The sequence below is a fragment of the Lepus europaeus genome, chromosome 12, assembly GCF_033115175.1.
Source record: "Lepus europaeus isolate LE1 chromosome 12, mLepTim1.pri, whole genome shotgun sequence".
Taxonomy (NCBI): Eukaryota; Metazoa; Chordata; class Mammalia; order Lagomorpha; family Leporidae; genus Lepus; species Lepus europaeus.
Window position 1 is genome coordinate 17,033,484 of NC_084838.1, and position 18,335 is coordinate 17,051,818.

General features: G+C 42.8%; 1 protein-coding gene across 5 annotated transcripts in view; it reads left to right on the forward strand.

The window, feature by feature from the left end:
- ASTN2 (astrotactin 2) overlaps positions 1-18,335 on the forward strand; it is a 1,014,855-nt gene that overhangs the window by 129,321 nt on the left and 867,199 nt on the right. For all 5 annotated transcript variants that reach the window (XM_062207681.1, XM_062207682.1, XM_062207683.1 and 2 more), the window contains exon 2: positions 4,897-5,084. In XM_062207681.1, the coding sequence (XP_062063665.1) occupies positions 4,897-5,084 (188 nt within the window). The remainder of the gene's footprint in view (positions 1-4,896; positions 5,085-18,335) is intronic.

Sequence of the window (18,335 nt, forward strand, 5' to 3'; positions counted from 1 at the left end):
CTCTGCTGATTCCCTACTACATGCTGAGTAAGATATACATAGTATTACAAGCATTCAAAGCTCTTAATGCCAAGTCTGAACTGTGCTTCCAGCCTGACATTCCTCTGTACTTCCACATGTACCTGTGGCCTCCTGCCCAAGATACTCAGCTGATCTCTGTCTCCTTCTGTTCTCTGGGGAGCATCAGTGTGTTCATCCTCTGCAGTGCTCAGGGTACCACATTATATAGTTCTTGGTCTGCAAGCTAGGAGGGACTTTTCTCACCTCTGACTCCCCAGTAGATCTTTACTTCTTTTTTCTTTATTTTTCTGATGTGACCTAACACTCCTTGAATTCTCCTTTTTATGACTTCAACCATCTTATTCAGGATATGTGTAAGTACCTGTGCCTGCATATACACATATTATAGCAATTCCATAATTATTTATTGAGCACCTATTATGTGCCAAGCATTTTCCAGAGATGTGAGATGACAGGAAATAAGACACGTGAGGTCCCTGCTCCCCTGGAGAGGCTGATAATAAACTAAATAATGTTCAAGTAAGTACATAAGAGAAATTTCCAATAGTGATAAGTACTATGGAGATTTTTTTGTGAAGGGTGTAATAGAGATTGGATGTGTGTGGAGAGGAGTACTCTAACTTGAGTGTCCAGGCACAGCCTCTCTATGCCGCTGTTGTTTGAACTGAGAGCCAAACACTGAGTAGAAGCCAGCTTTGTAAGCTCTGGGAGGAGAGCTCCAGGAATACTGGGCAGAAAGTACTTATACCCTGAGACAAGAGGGAGGCTGGCCTGTTCATGGAACAGTTGTAAGTCCTACAGGGTTAGAGCTTGTGATGAAGTTGTCATGAGAAGAGAGTGCACATGTTGCAGTTTCCCAGGCACGGTGAATGCAGTGTGTGCATGTGTATGGGGTGGGGGGCTTAAAGTGGTGGGGTGTGGGGCAGTGGGCAGGACATAGCTTCTACTGTTGGAGGACTTTGAGCTTTGTTAAGGCAATGGTGTGCTCACTTTACTTCATGTCTTCCTGGAATTGAGTATGTCTTTGATAAAGTATGTTGAATGAAAAAAACACATGCATGAATAAGTTAATGAATGAGCACAACAGTGAGTGAATGAATGATCAAGGGTTTCTGCTTCTACAAAAGCAGTTTTCTCTTTGAGGTCTTGGGCCCTCTGCCTCAACAGCAGTTCTTTTTCTTTGTAATAGAGTAAGTCCAGAGCTATTCTCTGTGATTCAATATTTACTGTGTTTCACACACTGTTATTATCATTTAACGTTCACTGTCTGCTGACTATGCACTCATCGCCACAGCAAACAAAGAGCTCAATCTAGTTTTTGGTTCATGGGCTAATTTTGTCAAGGAAAAGGAGTCATTGTAAGTGCAACTGGCATAGTAGAAATTGCATGGACTGGAAATCCACTGGGTCTGGCTAAGTGCAAATTCACCAGTGACCTTGAGCAAGTCAGTGACCTTTCTGATGCCTCTGTTTCACTCCTGAGCATGGGAAGGGAAAACCTTTTCATGGTATCATTTCAGACACAGGCTGATAAGGGCTCCAGGAGAAAGGAGCTCAGATTTCCACAGATATCCCTCTGCTCTCTCTGCTTCCATCTATCCCAGGCTGTGTCAGCCAGATGTAGCCTGCCTTGGTGCTTTCTTCTGCCTTGGAGCTTTCTTCTGGTGCCCTTCTAGGGACTCTCAGCACATTCAGTGCCTGCCCAGACAGCAGCACGTGGACCCTCCCTCTTCAGCTGCTGAATTAGGTGCCACTATTTCCAATGGTGACTCTCATCCCTGGGCTCCCTGAGCCTTTGGTTCTGAGCCATGATACACTGGGGAGGAGCTTCAGGAAGTGCTGAGTGAGGCCATTTACCGTATTTCAACCTTGCCTTGACCCAGATGGATAGATACCAGAGAAGCTTCTTTTACGGGTTCATGTGCTCATGCTGGGAGTAGGGCTGGTGGAAAAGCAGATCACCCTAGCTCAAGAGAAAGAAAAGGTGCTGGGAATAGATCCAGCCACCACCTCCTCCCCCCCCCCCCCCCCCACAGGGACTTTGGCACCCATGCTATAAGAGTTGATGGGGCGGACACTGTGGCCCAGTGGATTAAGCCGCGAGCTGTAGAACTGACATCCCATATGGGCACTGTTTTGAGTCCTGGATGCTCTGCTTCCAATCCAGCTTTCTGCTAATGTGCTTAGGAAAGCAGCAGAAGATGGTCCAAGTCCTTGGGCCCCTGTACCCCTGTAGCTCTGGGATTCAGCCTGGGACAGCCTTAGTTATTCTGGCCAGTTGGGGGGTGAAACAGTGGATGGAAGATCGATATTCTCTCTCTCTCTCTCTCTCTCTCTCTCTCCTTTTTCTCAAATTCTGAATTTCAAATGAATAAATAAATCTTCAAGAAAAGAGTTAATGAACTCTTGTGATGGTCTCCAGACCTGTTCAACTCTTCCAGCCACAGTGAAAGCCTAAGCATGGAATCATTCGGATTAATAACTCACCATGTTCTGGTCACTTTCTTACTTGAAATGATGTGAGAATCCCTGGAGCATTTAGAAGGGAGAGTTGAGTGCTGTGAGATAACTTGCACAGTGCCAGGATTCCTTTGGCTTCTGGTTTAGAGTAGACAGAAGGGGCAATGATGAAAGGAGACAGCTGAGTTAAGAAGCCGTGGCAGTAAAACCAAGCAAGAAAGGATGGGGCCTTGGCTCAGGTGGCCAAAGTAGAGGAGCTGAGAAGGGTGGCTTTTGAAACATTTTTTGATGCAGTGGATGAGGGGGCAGAAAGCAAGCAGTCAAAGATGTCTCAAGGCTGTTTTCAGAACTGTTGAAGGGTAAATTAGTTCTGTTTCTGTTAATAATAATGATGATGATGATAAATCAATAACTAACTTAAAAATTCATAGTTAATGTTTTTCTTAGTGTGTGTTAAATGCCTGGTGCTTTTCCCCTGAGGGTTTTTGCTTGTGAACTTCAAGGAGTTAGAGTTTACTGGGAATGGATGATACAGCAATAATTTACTAGAATTTGGTGAGCAGATATCACCTCATTTCTTCAAGGTGACTTTTTTACCTTCATTGTCACCAGATGTGATGGGGCTTCAGTGGACTTGAGGGGAGCTGATTGGGTAAAAGAAGTTCAGCTTGTCTATCAATTTTCCTCAAGTGCATGTGTCAATACACACAAGGTCTTAAGGACTATAGGAATGCCATCTCCAGCTCTGTGTCTCAGGAAGGAAGTGTAAAGTTCCAAGCTTCAGACATGATAAAGGCTACTTTGTTAATGGATACCATTAAGACTACATGTCTTATACGGAAATTCACTTGAGTGCAGATGTGATCATTGTCTAATAACCCAACTCCTTCCCCTTTGATTCATAAGATGCACTGAAAACCTTGTCCTAAGACATTTCCAGAGACATTTTTTTAAAAATATTTGTTTGAAGGAGGGGGAAAAAGGGAGGGACAGGGAGAGAGAATTTCTCACTTGCTGGTTCACTTCTTAGATGCATGCAACAGCAGGGGCTAGGCCAGGCTGAAGCCAGGAGCCTGGTCTACCTCTACTATATGGGTAGCAGACACCCAACTACGCTAGCTTTCATCTTCTGTCTCTTGCAGTATGTATCAGCAGGAAGTTGGAGTCAACAGTAGGAGTGGTACCAGGTCTTACACTCAGGAACTCTGAAATGAGATGTGAGCATCCCAACTGCATTTAACTGCCTTGTCAAATGCTCATCCCATAGCAACATACTCTTTTATTAGAGGGGAGGCACTGTGAAAGATTGATCTAAGTGAGTGATGCCGTTGGTACTTTTGCCACCACCCTTCTTAAATACAAAGAGACCATGTTGTTGTGATAATATTGAAAAGATGTACTTTTTAAATGATAATGTTTTGAGTATTTGTTTCATCTACTCGAAAGGCACAGTGACAGAGAAAGGGATGGATCCTCCATTCTCTGGCTAACTCACCAAATGCTGCCATAGCCAGGGCTGGGCCAGGTTAAAGCAAGAAGCCCCAAACTCCATCTGGGTGATGGGGGCCCAAGCACATGATCCATCATGAAGCATTAGCAAGAAGCTGGATCAGAAGCAGAGTAACCAGTATTTGCACTGGCATAGCAATATGGGATGCATGCATCCCAAGCCACAGTGCCTTCCCTTCAGATGATAATCTAAAAATTATCTATAGAGGCAAGCCTGAGGAACTTGACTATAAAGTCCTAACTTCTCTCTAGTTATAGGAGAACAATGGATTGGGGCTTTTCAAGTGTTTTAAAACCGTGGAAACCTTTGTGCCAATATTCTCTTACTTGGGATTGCGTTTTATATGCTACAAAATCTGAAGCATCTGTCATTAAAGCAAGAGAAATAGGCTCAGAACGGCCCACTCGTCAAGCTCCTTCCCGTGCAGGATGATCCTGAGGTATGCTGGCTGAGCCAGAAGCTGTCTTGGAACTTCCTAGCTCTGTGGTTCTGCAATAAGTACTTCCAGCTTCATTTGTGGAAAATTATGTCTCTGAAATCCTATTCCACTCCCAGATTTCTTCGTTCCATCATCTTCAGTTTCATAGGAATAGGAAGTGCAATCATGCTTTTGCTTAGATTCACTCCACTGCTGTTGTAGAATGAATTACCTTATTGTACATGATGTTACATTAAAGGGCACTGGGGACACCTGGCTTCGGGTCCTACCTCTGCCACTCCATTACTTGGAGTGAAAATTGGCTACAGTTTACTCACCTACGAAAAGAAGTGAGGATTCCTGGTTCTTGGACTTGAGGGAAGGAAAGGTGTCCATCACAGCATGGGTGCTTTGTGATTTCAACTCCCCTTAGGAGCCCTGAAGGTAGACATGCAGCTCACCTAGCACCTTGGGTCTTATCTTACAGAGATGTCTGGCACAGCGGCGGACATCTCGCTGGTGCACTGGAGACAGCAGTGGCTGGAGAATGGCACCTTGTACTTCCACGTGTCCCTGAGCAGCTCTGGGCAGTTGGCCCGAGCCACCGCCCCCACGCTCCAGGAGCCATCGGAGATTGTCGAGGAGCAGATGCACATCCTTCACATTTCCGTGATGGTGAGTGTGTGGAGAGTGTGACTGGGGCTGGGGGGAGCCAGGTGGAAGATGGAGGGAAGTGGGAGGTTGTCAACAGATGGAGAGAACGTGCTGGCAGAATACAAGAGGTTAGAATGATAAACAGAAGGTCAGATAGATCCGTGGTGTCACCTAGACTGATACATACCTATCCATCATCTGTCAGCTGTGACAAACTAATTACACTTCAGAAAGGAAAATAAAGGGTCTCCAACTCCTTGGCCTTTTGGCTGACATCTCTGGGAATAGCTGTTTAACATCTGTCACGTGCTTGGCCTGCTTTGCCAAGGGCTGAGGTTCAGTGCTCCAAAATACAACTGGCCTTTCCGAGAATAACTGAACAAACAAAATTGGAATAAAACCAGAACGGGCTGCCCTTTTCCAAGTGCTGTTAACGTGTCAGATACTTTAAACCTCACAAAAACTACAGGGAGTGCTCTGGAGATGGGTTGGATGTAGCCAGTGCAGCTGTGTATAAAAGTCCCTCCACTGCCTTCACCTGATAGCCATGCATACCATGGGAGAGGAAAAGGAAACTTACCAAGGTCATAGCTAGTAAGAGACGAAGCTGCTCTTGGGTATTTGAACCCATATTTGTGTGGCTACAAGACCTGTACTGTGTTCTGTGTAGCCTGTTGACTTTTAATTTCAGAATTTATTAAGTATCTACCATGTGCCAAGGACTGTGCTGAGTATGTTTTTGAAAGTTATATGATTGTACTCTTACCAGGAATGTATGAATTCCGACATGTCACCTCCACATTAGAGATGAAGATATTATGAGCACATGGAGGTGAAGAGGACTTCCAGCTCTGTTGACCCCATGATATAGAACTCTCTGAGTCTTCTTCCTCTTCTGAGAAGGTTATTGGAATGAAAATCAATTGAGTGGTCGACTAAAAGGAATGTAGGTTCATATTAATGGTTTCTTTAGAAAGCTATAATTAATGGCTTTGCATAGTAGATACAAAAAAAAAAAAAAAACAGAAAATGAATCCAGTATGTAAAGTATAGAGTCTAATGGGCTTAGGAAGAGATCTGATAATAGCAACACTTGACATCCCCAAAAGGCTCTGTTGTCCTCAAAGCCATCGTTACGTTATTTTCTCCTTTCCTCGTTTAGCACAGCTCTGCCAACTGCTTGGGAGTTGTCAATGGTGTCCCCAAATATTTATGGGAAAGTTATAGCTGAGAGGTGAGGTGATTGGTAGAAGGTCACTCACCCAAGTAAATCTCCCTCTCACCACTTCATTTCCTCCTCCTATTCAATAATCAGAAATATTTATTGAGACTCTACAGGGTAGCCAACACTTGGTGTTAGTAGCTTTTCCTTGCCCTTCTTCAACTACCATTGTGCATGAGATGTTCTGATTAGGGCTGAGTTAAGAACTTAGAAGATATATTTTTTTTCTTTTTGGAAAAACACACATACTCCAGCAAGAGAGCAGCGTTTGTTAATTTTGGACCAAATGCATGCTCATCACGTGGAGTCACAAATCAAAGCCTTTGTGTTATTCATGGAATGAGAGTGATATACTTTTTCCATGTATATATTTAGCAAATGATGCAGCCACATGTCAAACAAGTGGTTGCCTACATGCTGACTTTGGGGTACAAATTGGTAAGAATCATCTTTGGATGTTTGCTGAGTTCCTCATGGGGTTTGGGGCATGGGGTACCACCTGATGCTGGGAAGGGCAGGGAGGTTGTGGCTGCTTGAGTTCTTATAATGTTTGAGAATGAGGCTGAGTTTTGATTAATATTTAGTAAGTGTTTTCTTGGTAGTGGCACAGCTTTTATGTGCATGCATCTTTCCTGTAACCCAATAGCCTACGTAGTATTATCTTAATTATAAATGAGCCTGAAATGTGCCTTTTGCCTCCAATCCCAGAGTTAGTTCCACTAAATCAGAAACTGTGTCTCCAGGATCACAGGTTCCCCTCAGCAAGCTCAGCTTGGGAAGAATAAGTCATTACCACGCAGCTGTTCTAAAATTCCCATAATTCAGGATTTGGCTGGTAGAGTAGAAAACACCAAAACTGACATATGCCCTGACCTTGAGTGACTATCTGTTGCCCACCACTTCGTTCCCCTTTTCAGGATTCCATAATCTGGATCTTTTTCATCCTGTCCTACCCACGGGGTACAGAGTTATGTCCAGGAGACCCTGAACCCTAAGATATCCATTGGGGGAAGCTGAGTCTCTCTGAGGTAGAACACACCTCCAAGGAAACTGTACCGTGTAGCTGGAGGGAGATGAGGAGTTTCCAAGGAGTCTGAAGCCTGGCAGCACAGTGTGAAGTCCCTCTGCTTCCTAACTCTCTGGGTCATTCTGGGCAAATTCCTCAACCCTTCTCTGCTTTGTGTTTGTCTTCTGTTAAAAAGAGAGTTATACTAATATTTCTCATGTAGATACATCAAGCCCTTGAATAAAGGATCATGGCTTATAAGAGTATTTGATTTTTATTTCAATTGAAAAATTTGAGATGTGATGATTTATTATAACTTTCTTTTTTACAGATGGATAAACTGAGTTCCATGACAGACTAGAACTTGTCCAGAATCCCTCATGTATATTAGTGGGGTTTGGCCTGGTGTTCTGGCCTCTCTGTGTCTAAGATTCTGTCCTTATCTTTATAGCCACAGACATTCCAGCAAGAACAAAAGAGTGCTTGCTTTTCCCTCCTCCAAGCAACTGTGCAAAATAGCATTCAGGAGGGCTGGTATTTATCTTTCCATTTCAGATGATAAATCTGAGAGCCAGTGGGTTTCACTTGCCTGATGCTACATGGATCATGGAAAGGCAGCTCTGGGGCCAGACTTCCCCAGCCCATGGCTCTGACACTGCTGGACGTTCCATTGTTTTCATCTTTAGGGATGATCTGTCTTCTCAGAAGACGGATCATCCAGCCAAGTCTCCAAGAAGTTTGGAGGCCAGGGTTTGGCAGTCCCATCCCTCCCATCCCCCTTTCTCAGCACAAATCTTCTACCTGCCTATGCAGGAAAAGCAGCAGCTCCTGTTCAGCCACTGGGATCTGCTGCAACCCTTGTTCCCCAGGGTGGAAACAGCATGCTGTTTGGGCTTGTTAAGTCCTGCCTAGAGCGTCTCTGTCATCCCAGAGGTTACATCATGTGGCTTTTAATGTGTCAGAGATGTACTCAGTGAACCCTGGCCAGGAAAACAGGGGTGGGATGATCATCTCTAATCCTCTGCTCCAGCTTCAGTGACTCTGAGCAGTTGCAGGCCTAGCTGTGCAGCTGGTGTGGTGTAGAGAAGAAAGCAGAGGCTTGAAATTCAGCAGAACTGGCTGGGCATTCAGTTTCTCTCTCCTCTTGCTTCCTGATGGTATTACCTTAAGCAATGTCTTTCATGTCTCTGAGCGTCAGTTTTCTAACCTGTGAAAAAAACTAACCATTCAAATCTCACAAGGTTATGGGAAAGAGAGGAGAGTGCCTAACATCCATCCTGGCACATAGTGAGTACATAGTAACAGTTTGGCTATTAATTTTTCCGTTGCAACAGTGTTTATACCTTTGCAATCCAGGAATAAGAAGATACTGGATTGCATCTTGTTTCTGATGCTGTATTGATGTCTGATTCAGAAATAATCATAATACCTGATGTTTATTTTTGAGTATGCACAGAATGTGACAATGTTCCAGCTTTTGCTTTACATGCATTATCACAATTAATCCTCACAACAAATCTTAAGGTAGATACTATTATTTAGACAAGGAACCTGAAATACTAATAAATTGAATAACTGTGTGGTCTTGAGCACACAAAACTTACATGGTGAAACCAATATTTCACTCTAAATGGGCTGACTCCATATCCTCTTCCCTTAACTACTGTAAAACATCACTTATCTGGAGCCCACTTAAAAAGATTTCAGGAGTGAATTCTTCTGAAGACTCCCATTTATGTAGAATCCATGAGTATACATTAAGAGAGTTTATGGGTTAGAAGCCAACTCAAAGGTTGGACAATATTTCTGTTGCCAGTTTTATATCTTTGGCCAAATGGCCTTCATCATTTGTAAAACTGGAATAATAGTCAGCAGTTCTTGGATTTTTTTCAAAGTATCAAATGGGTTTACACTGACAAGTGCCTTATACAATGATAATAATGGCAGTTATCATTGAAAACTTTCTCTATGTCGGGCACAATGTGAGTTCAACATGTGCATTATTGCATTTGCTTATTCTAGCACCCCTGTGGAGCTTGGTACTGTTGTTCCTCATTTGCAGATGTCAGTCCTGGGAGCTGGTGAGGTTTTCTACCTTGCTCATTCTCATTTCCAGTAAGTGCTGAAGCTGGGATTCCAACCTCAGTCTAAATTGAGAATCTATGTTCTTGAGCCTGATGCTGCATAGTACAGTGCCTGACATTTAGGAAGTGCTCAAAAAGTGGTAACTGTTATTAAAATATTAGTTATAGTGAGGATTCATCATGCCTGTTATTTACAGAGTAGTCACTTCATGTGGTCAAAACACTTGTTAAGACTTGGAAATATGTCAGTTAGGGAGACAGAGTTTGCTCCTGACAACAGTTATACATGGGAGAAAAAGAAGCTCAGTGATTTGCCTGAAGATGCAGAGTGAGAGGAAAAGCAGATTTTGAATCCTGTAGGTGCTGTATGCATTGTTCATCAGCACAAGCTATGCTGACCTCTCACTTCTGGCTAGCTCAGTTTGGGTTCTACATATATAAACTTAAATAGCAGGGAAAGAGGTAACTATAGTTTCCTTATTTAGATAATAGTAACTTCATCTTATTTAGGTGGCCTAGAGATTAAATCTAAAAGCTTCTAGTAGATGTGATTAGAACTTCTTTCTGGGGCTGACATTGCAGTGTTGTGGGTATATGAGCGACAGTTTGGCTTCTTCACTTCTGATCCAGCTCCCTGGTAATGTGCCTTGGGAAAGCATCAGAGATTGTCCCAAGTGCTTGGGCCTTGCCACCCATGTGGGAGAACCAGATGGAGTTCCAGAGTTCCGGGCTCTTGGTGTCACCCTGGCCCTGCCCTAGCCCTTTCAGCCATTTAGCGAGAGAACCAGCAGGTGGAAGATCTCACTCTCTCTCTCCCGCCTCACCCAACTCTAGCTTTCATATAAATAAATCAATCTATAAAGAAAAAACAAAAACAAAAACAACTACTGCTTCTTTGCATAGGTGTTGCTTTTGAGTTGTTGTTGTTGTTGTTGTTGCTGTTTTCATTTCAAGGAAATTTTATTTTGCATTCATTGGAGGTTCTTTCAAGAAAAGTAGTTATAACTTGTGGTGCACTGGGCTAGTCATCCAACTCTACTTTCCTCTTGCTGCTCTCTTAAACAATAATATAATTTCATTTTAGCATGGTGTGTCTTGTCTTGAATATTTCTACAAAAGTTACTATAGAAACTCTTTAAAATCAGTGTCTTTCATCATGGCTCTTCCTCCCCACCCCCTTTGGTCTTTTTGATGACACAGTGTTTTGAGAAAGGGGATGAAAGGAAGTGTTTGGTTTGATGTAGAGGAAGAAAAGACCTTTGAGGGCACTTTGCTTTCAAAAAAGCATCACACAAGAAATGCTGCAGATTTGTATTGGTGTACCTCAATAAGATAAGACCACAGGGATTCAATTCCCATTTATGGCAGAATAAACCTTTTATAGCATTTGAGCTATCCACTAGTGGAGTGGATGGTATTAGGGAGTAGTGAGTTCCTTGTCCCCAAGGGTATGCAAGTCTGGAAGCTCTATTTGTTGGGTTTTTGAGAGGAATACATGATTATTACAGTTCCTTCAAATTTGGATCATGTATGATTCTATGATGTAATAGTGTATTAAAAAGTACTTGGAGTATTATAACCTGACACATACATCTAAGAAATTATTATGACCATCTCAATCATTAGCTTTTTTGAAAAGAGTCTTTTGTGACATAGGAATTATACTTTTTAAAGCTTTATGTGAAATATGAGCTTGAAATAATTTCCCCAACCATTGCATTTATTCATTCATGCATAGTATATCATTCATTCCTTTACTTGATCTAATCATTTAATTGCATAATGATTTACCTACCTAATAAATCTAGCAGTGAAAATCCTATCTACTGTAAAAGAAGGGGGAAAAAAAAAGAAAATGAAACCTTTTAAAAATCAGCAATGAACTCAGAATGAGGTAACTATGATCTGGCTGCTGAAAGTGGTCTTTTTTTTTTTTTTTTTTTTTTAACAGACAGAGTGGACAGTGAGAGAGAGAGACAGAGAGGAAGCTCTTCCTTTTTCCGTTGGTTCACTCCTCAATGGCTGCTGTGGCCAGCGCACTGCGCTGATCCGAAGCCAGGAGCCAGGTGCTTTTCCTGGTCTCCCATGCAGGTGCAGGGCCCAGGGACTTGGGCCATCCTCCACTAAACTCCAAGGCCACAGCAGAGAGCTGGCCTGGAAGAGGGGCAACTGGGACAGAATCCGGCACCCCGACTGGGACTAGAACCCGGGGTGCCAGTGCCACAGGCAGAGGATTAGCCTATTTAGCCGCGGCGCCAGCGAAAGTAGTCTTTAAGTTGTGTTAATAAAAAACTTGTTTCCTGAACAAGTACAGATGAGACCTGAAATCTTGTCTTTACTTCTGCAGACCACATGTTAAGCTCCTCTTTCGATCCAGCTCTCTGCTAGGGCCTGGGAAAGCAGTACAAGATGGCCCAAGTCCTTGGGCCCCTGCACCCACATGGGAGACCTGGAAGAAGCTCCTGGCTCCTGGTTTTGGATTGGCGCAGCTCCAGTCATTGCAGCTAATTTGGGAGTGAACCATTGGATGGAAGACCTCTCTCTCTCTCTCTCTGCCTCTCTTCTCTCTGTGTAACTCTCTTTCAAGTAAATAAAATAAATATTTAAAAAAAAAAAAAAAGCCCTGGGCAAGATTTTCCCTAAAGCAATAGAACTATGAATATGGTTGAGCTCTTAGAACTGCAAGTACCTTAGACCTTACAGCATCTACCTCTTTTGATTTGTCACCTTTAGCATGTTTATTCTGCAAACAGCCCAGCCTGAATCCCAGGGACTGGCCCAACAGTGCCTTATTTCTCTCACACTTTTAACATCAACAGGTACAGTCTCTGGCTCAGCTCTGCATGCCTTCTCATTCTGGAACGAACTTAGTTTGAAGGGGAGCTACAGACAGACATTTGGTTTCTGATGCAGAGAGAATGAGCAAGAGATGCAGCAGATGGCTAGGATGCCTCTCAGACCTGATGTGCAGTTGGAATTTCTCTCCCGTCTTGTAGGCCAGTGTGTATCATGTGGCCAGACCCAGAGCCAGTGCATGGTGTGTGCAGACTTCTACAGGGGAGTGTGTGCTGACAATTGGAAACAGCAGTAGAACATACCCCAACTTTATCTTACAGATAGGGAGAATAAAGACTGACGTGGATACTGTCCACCCCATCTCCTGTTATTCTAAGCCATGGACTGACCCCGATGGAAATGTTGACAGTAGTATCCTGGACATAGCTAGAGACAGCCTGGGAAGGGGCCTGAAGGCTGCTGCTTTGAATCTTGTTGGGCAGAGCATAATCAGGATGACAGTGTGATAGCACAAAGATAAAAACAAAAACAAGAAAGCAAAACAAAAACAAACCTAAAACAAACAAAAAAACCCAAAAGTTTTACATAATGTAGACAAAGGGAGGCAGTGAGGAACAGAAGAAATAGACATCAACCAACGTTTATTGAGAAACTGTTATATGTAGCTGCTTCAAAGAGCTCATAGAAAATGGAATTAAAAGATAAGTTTTTGGTGCAAAAATATTTTTTAAATGCATGCATACAAAGGGTCATCAAATAGTTCATAGAAAATATATATTGCAGAAAAAAAATGTGAGTTCCAAAAATGTTTGTACCAAAATAAAATTATCTTACTTTAATTTTCAACAAACTTTTTGAAGTACCCTTGTAGACTAGGTATATAGAAACTACTCAGAGATACAGCAATAAATGGAAACTGAAAGAAAGGGGAGTCAAGCACAGTGAAAATAAGTAAAAAAAATAAAAGGAAATTGGCAGGAACTGATAGAAAAGGATTTATCCGTAGAAGCAGAGATAGGGAAGAGAAAACTGAAAATAAAACACAGGGAGGAAGCAACATGAGAGACATGAGTGCAGAAACAGAGAGCAGAGCAAGAGTGACAGGTAGAACTCAAGTCCAGGAAGGGCAGCGCAGGGTGGAAGGTGTGAAGGGCAGGGCGTAAGAGGCTGTGGAGGAAGTCAGAGGCAGACAAAGTCACCAGAGATGGGAGGCCTTGAGGCTGTGGTACCCTGAACAGGGCACCAGAGAGGAGGCAGCAGAGGTGGCCTGGGCTTCAGTGCCAGTGTTGGAGGAGGGAGGTGAGAGGGAACTCCTAGAGTTGGCAGGTAGCTAAGTGAAGAAGGGGATACACAGATTGATAAGAGAATCAAAAGACATGTCTCCTTGGTGACCACTCCAGACCCTTTCTGCTCCAGCCTCCTATTCTACATTTTTTTGCCCATCACCAACGTGGGGATTTTGTGTGGTGTTTCTACTTTCCTATTCTCTTTCCCACAGGCTTGAGTCAGCCCCCAGTAAAAATGGGAGGTGACCTTACAGCTCCATTGTATTGGAGCTTCCATTTCTTCCTCATCGATTCCCCGTTCTTTCTTCTTCTTGACCCTCAAAAGGCAGTTTTGCTTGGTGGAAATAATGTGGGTCTGGAGAAAGACAGAAGTGGATTCAGATCATGACTCCTTCCCTTATTGCTGTTGCCCTTGGGCATGTTACTCAACTCGCTGATTGTCACTCTCCACTGGCTGTAGGCTGTGGAGGGGAGAAACAATACTAAAGAATATCTTTGCATGGTGTTCAGAGAACACCCTTTCATTTCCTTTTGCATTTAAAAAAATCCTTCTGGACTTAACAAACATCCATTGCATTATGTTATTAAGGATTTCAACTTTAAAATACTGATATAAATAATTAACTAAATAAATAGAGTAGAAGAGATAGCTCCTCCTTACAGTGAAATTCCAATTAGTAAATGTAGAATACAGGGAGACAAAATCACCATTAGGCAATCACTGTTATAATAATTACTACTGACAAGAGCCACTGATGTATACTAAAATTAATGGGTGAAAATTGGAGAAGAAACAAGATATTTGTGGAGTCTCCAAGTATTACCCTCTTGGATATTTATTACGTAGAAAAGGAAACTAGTGACAGAGTACAGGAATCTGACCGATAGCACTTCGCATTAGCTTCCTTGGGCTGCTGTAACCAATTGTCACACACTGAGGGGTTTAAAACAACCAACATTGAATCTCTTCAGTTTTGGATGCCAGAAGTCTGAAATCAAGGTATTGGCAGGATGGTTCTTCCTGTGGTGGCTCTCGGGAAGATCCTCCCTTGCCTCTTCTAGCTCATGGTGGTGTTCCTGTCTGAGGCTGCCTCAATCCCATGTCTGTATGCATCCCTCTTTGAATCTTCCCCCTCTTCCTCTCTGTGGCTGTCTTTTTTCTTTCTTTCTTTTTTTTTTTTTTTTTTTTTGGTCTAATAAGGATACAGGTCACATGTCACTGGATTTAGAGCCCACCTTAAGAATCAATGCCCGCCTCTTGGTGGGATCTTTAACTTAAATGCATCTACAAACACTCTTTCCCTTCCAGATAGGATAACATTCAGAAATTCCAGGGGTTAGGCATATCTTTCTAGGGTCCACTATTCAACCAACCAGACCACCTTAACCAGGTGATCAAAATGAACGTCACCAGTAAAAAGAAATACCTACATCCTAAATTCCCTGGTACGATCCGTAGATAAGGGCACAATGTCATCTCCATGGTGTTCTTGCCCAAAGTGTGTAACCATTCTAATCATGAGAAAACATAATATGTGAAAACATCAGTATAGAACATTCTCAGTGGGAATATTCCATAGGATGCTTCAAAAGCATCAAGATTATGACAAACAAGAAAGACTGAGCAACTTTCCCAGATTGGAGTGGATGAGGAAGACTTCGTAACAAAATGCACTGTGGGATTCTGGATTATACATGCTAGACCACAAAAGAACATTAGTGGAAAAACTGGTGAGGCTCTTTCAATGCCTGCACTTTGGCTAGTAGTATTGTGTCACTGTTGATTTCCTGGTTATGAGTATCTTACTGTGGTTATATAAGATATCGCATTGAGGGAAACTGAATGACGAGTATGCTGGAATTCTCCATTTGAACTCTGCAACTTTCTGCAAGTCTATGTTTATTTCAAAATGAAAAAATCCAAGCACTCATGTAAACACACACACACACACACACAGACTCTGGAACAGGACTGCTTTCCAATTGACTTCACATTGCAATGTGACGTTGGTGGTGTTACTTATCTTCTCTGGGCCTTAGGTTGCCCTACTGTAAAATGCTGGTAATAATACAGTGAAAAGGAGGTGGTGTATGTAAATTGTCTACATGTGTTCTATCAATGGCAGCACTGATACTCCTGCTCTTGTTTCTGTTTCACACACGATAAACCAGGGCTTAGAACTACGTTAAGACAGCTCACCTTTGAGGTCAGAGCCAGTATCTGAGTCCAAAGTTAAACTTACGTTTCTGACTTCGAGTAAACCTTCTCTACTCTTTCCTTTATTATAAGAGCTAGCATGGGGTCAAGGACCATTTAGGGGTCGCGTGTCTGTAATTATCCAATTACTGGATTTTGTGTTAATGAGGCAGACTGGACCCTGGACAGTGGAAGAAGGTTCTTCCTTTCACAATGACTGAAAAGTGCTGCAATTTGTTACTTAGGTTCCAAAACGCCTCTAGATGTCAAAGTGTGACTCACTGAGTCAGTGGTGGGTACGTGGTGTGTGTGTGTTCTCCCCAACACCACACGGCTTAACTCTTTCCAAGCTGCAAATAGCACTCAGCAGCAGGCCTCTCCGGCGCTCCGAGCCGAGGGAGCCCTGCACCGTGAAGATTGAGCACAACTGTATTTCACTTCATTGTGGTAATCATGCTGTCTGCAATTCCACCGATGCAGTCAGACAATTACCCAATTCAAACTTCTGCTGCTCATGTTCCCCAGCACAAGGGCGTCTTTAATAGCAAAATAATACTTGTTTTTTCTTCCTTCCCTCTCTGTTTTTTCCTAATCTCTCCCCGATGAGACATAACATTAATTACAGCAGTTAACAGAAATTCCATCTCCATTACTGCCTGCCACCTTCTCCATCTTGGCTTCCGCCTCCCAAATTTCTCTTCTGAAGGAAAGAGGGGGAAGGGTTATGCAGATGTGGGATTGTGTTTATTTGCCTTCTCTCTGCCTACCTTCTTTGTACTGAATTTTAAGTCAAGTAGAATTAATATTTTCACTGGGGGTGTGGGTGAGTGTGGACAAGCATGTGTTGTTTGTGTATGCCTGCTTCATAATCTAGCTGTCATTTTGAGCTAATTGTGTTGTTTCCTCTTGTGTGGAAGGAAATCTTATCTGTTTTGGATTAAAATTCAATGAAGGTCACAGCGGCTGGAAAACTTACCAGACTGCTGCAATTAATGTTCATTTGGCTTTGATAAATTGGAACGTTCCCCTCAATAGGACTGGAGTGGATTTCAGAAGCAATAATTCTTCCATTAACTCAATGATTCTGCCTGCGAGGGAGGACCTTGTCCTGCTTTTGTTTGTCATCTGTCACTTGGAGGAGCTGGGCATATGTCAGAGATGATTTATCATGATTGTGCTGCCTGCTTGTATCAAAACATTTAAAACCACTAATTATTTGTGCCCTCTCTAAATTGCTTGATTAAACAAAATGTGAGGTTGGAATTGAGGTAGGTTTTTTTTTCTGGTCCTTGAGTTTCCACCTCTGAGTGTGCAGTTGTAGAATTCATTAAAAGTTCCTTTCAAGGGCTAGGAAAACACAACTTTATCTTACGAGAAATTCTGAGCACTTCCTACATTCTGGGGTATGATGGGAGCTTTTCGTGCGTTACTTAATCTTAAGTACTTACCATAGTTGCTTATATCAACTGGGAAGAGACTGAAGTCCATAGATGATAGATAAACATTTCATCCAGTGTAAGCAGTGTAATGACAGAAAGCAGGTGTCTTGACGGTGAAGCTCTTGCGTTAGTGCTGTGCATTAGGGCTTTTAAAAATTGCTTCATAGAATTAAGTTCTACTGTTTACTGTTGGTATTTCCCTGGGTGTGGAATGAGGTATTCTTCTTACACGGGAGTGACCTAGGGTGGGTTTGCTGCATCAATTTGTAGTTCTGCTTTTAATTGTTTGAGAGTCTTCCCAGTGATTTCAGTAATGACTACCAGTATACATTCCAAATAACAGTATACCAGGGTTCTATTTTCGTTGACTTGTATACATTACACACCTTTTACATTTGCAACCTTTTACATTTCAGTTGTATCTCACTGAAGTGGCTTTTGAAAATGATTGAATTAAATTTAAAACTGCCAACAACAGAACAAAACAGAATGATTTTGGGTGTTTAAAAGACAATCTCCTGGGCCCTGCCCCAGGTGTGCTTAGTCTAAACATCAGTGTGTGGACCCGAGAGTCCCCAAAGCTGGGGAATTGCTGACTTCCCATTTACTGGGGATGGCAGTAGAGGAGTCAGAGCCTTGACTTGCTAATTTTTGAAATTTAATTCTCACAAACACTGCCAGGTAAGTACTGGCATCCCGTTTTATAGATTGGTACATTGAAGTTCAGTGGCCTTGCCCAAGGCCACACCTCCAGGAAGCATCTGAGTTGTGATCTAGACCCAGTATTTGCTTTGACAACCATAAAACTCTTGCTCTGCCCTTATCCCTCCAATCCCCAGCCATCCATTCTCTAAAATTCTGTAGGACATAATTTGGAGTGTTGCTGAGGTTTCTCTATAGATACTATTTCAGCACCTGATAAAGAATCTGGAGGCCTGCCCTGTCTCAGCTTTGCTTGATAGGGAGGGATATGTGGTGGTGGCCATTCCAAAGGCTTTGTTTACATGGTGCCTAATCACCAGAGGCTGTCTTGGCGTGGGGAGATGTAGGGCAGCCCCAGTCTCTCCTCATTGCCGATGGTCTCGGGGGCATAAATCTCACCTGCAGGGCAAGACTGGGCCATTACGATGACTGCAGCAGCCTCATGACAGGGAAGGGAGTTGGCTGGACCTGCATCTATCAGCCTTTTGCTGACTGTGTGGTCTTGGAGCTATTGCCCTTTCTGAGCTTTGGTTTCCTCAA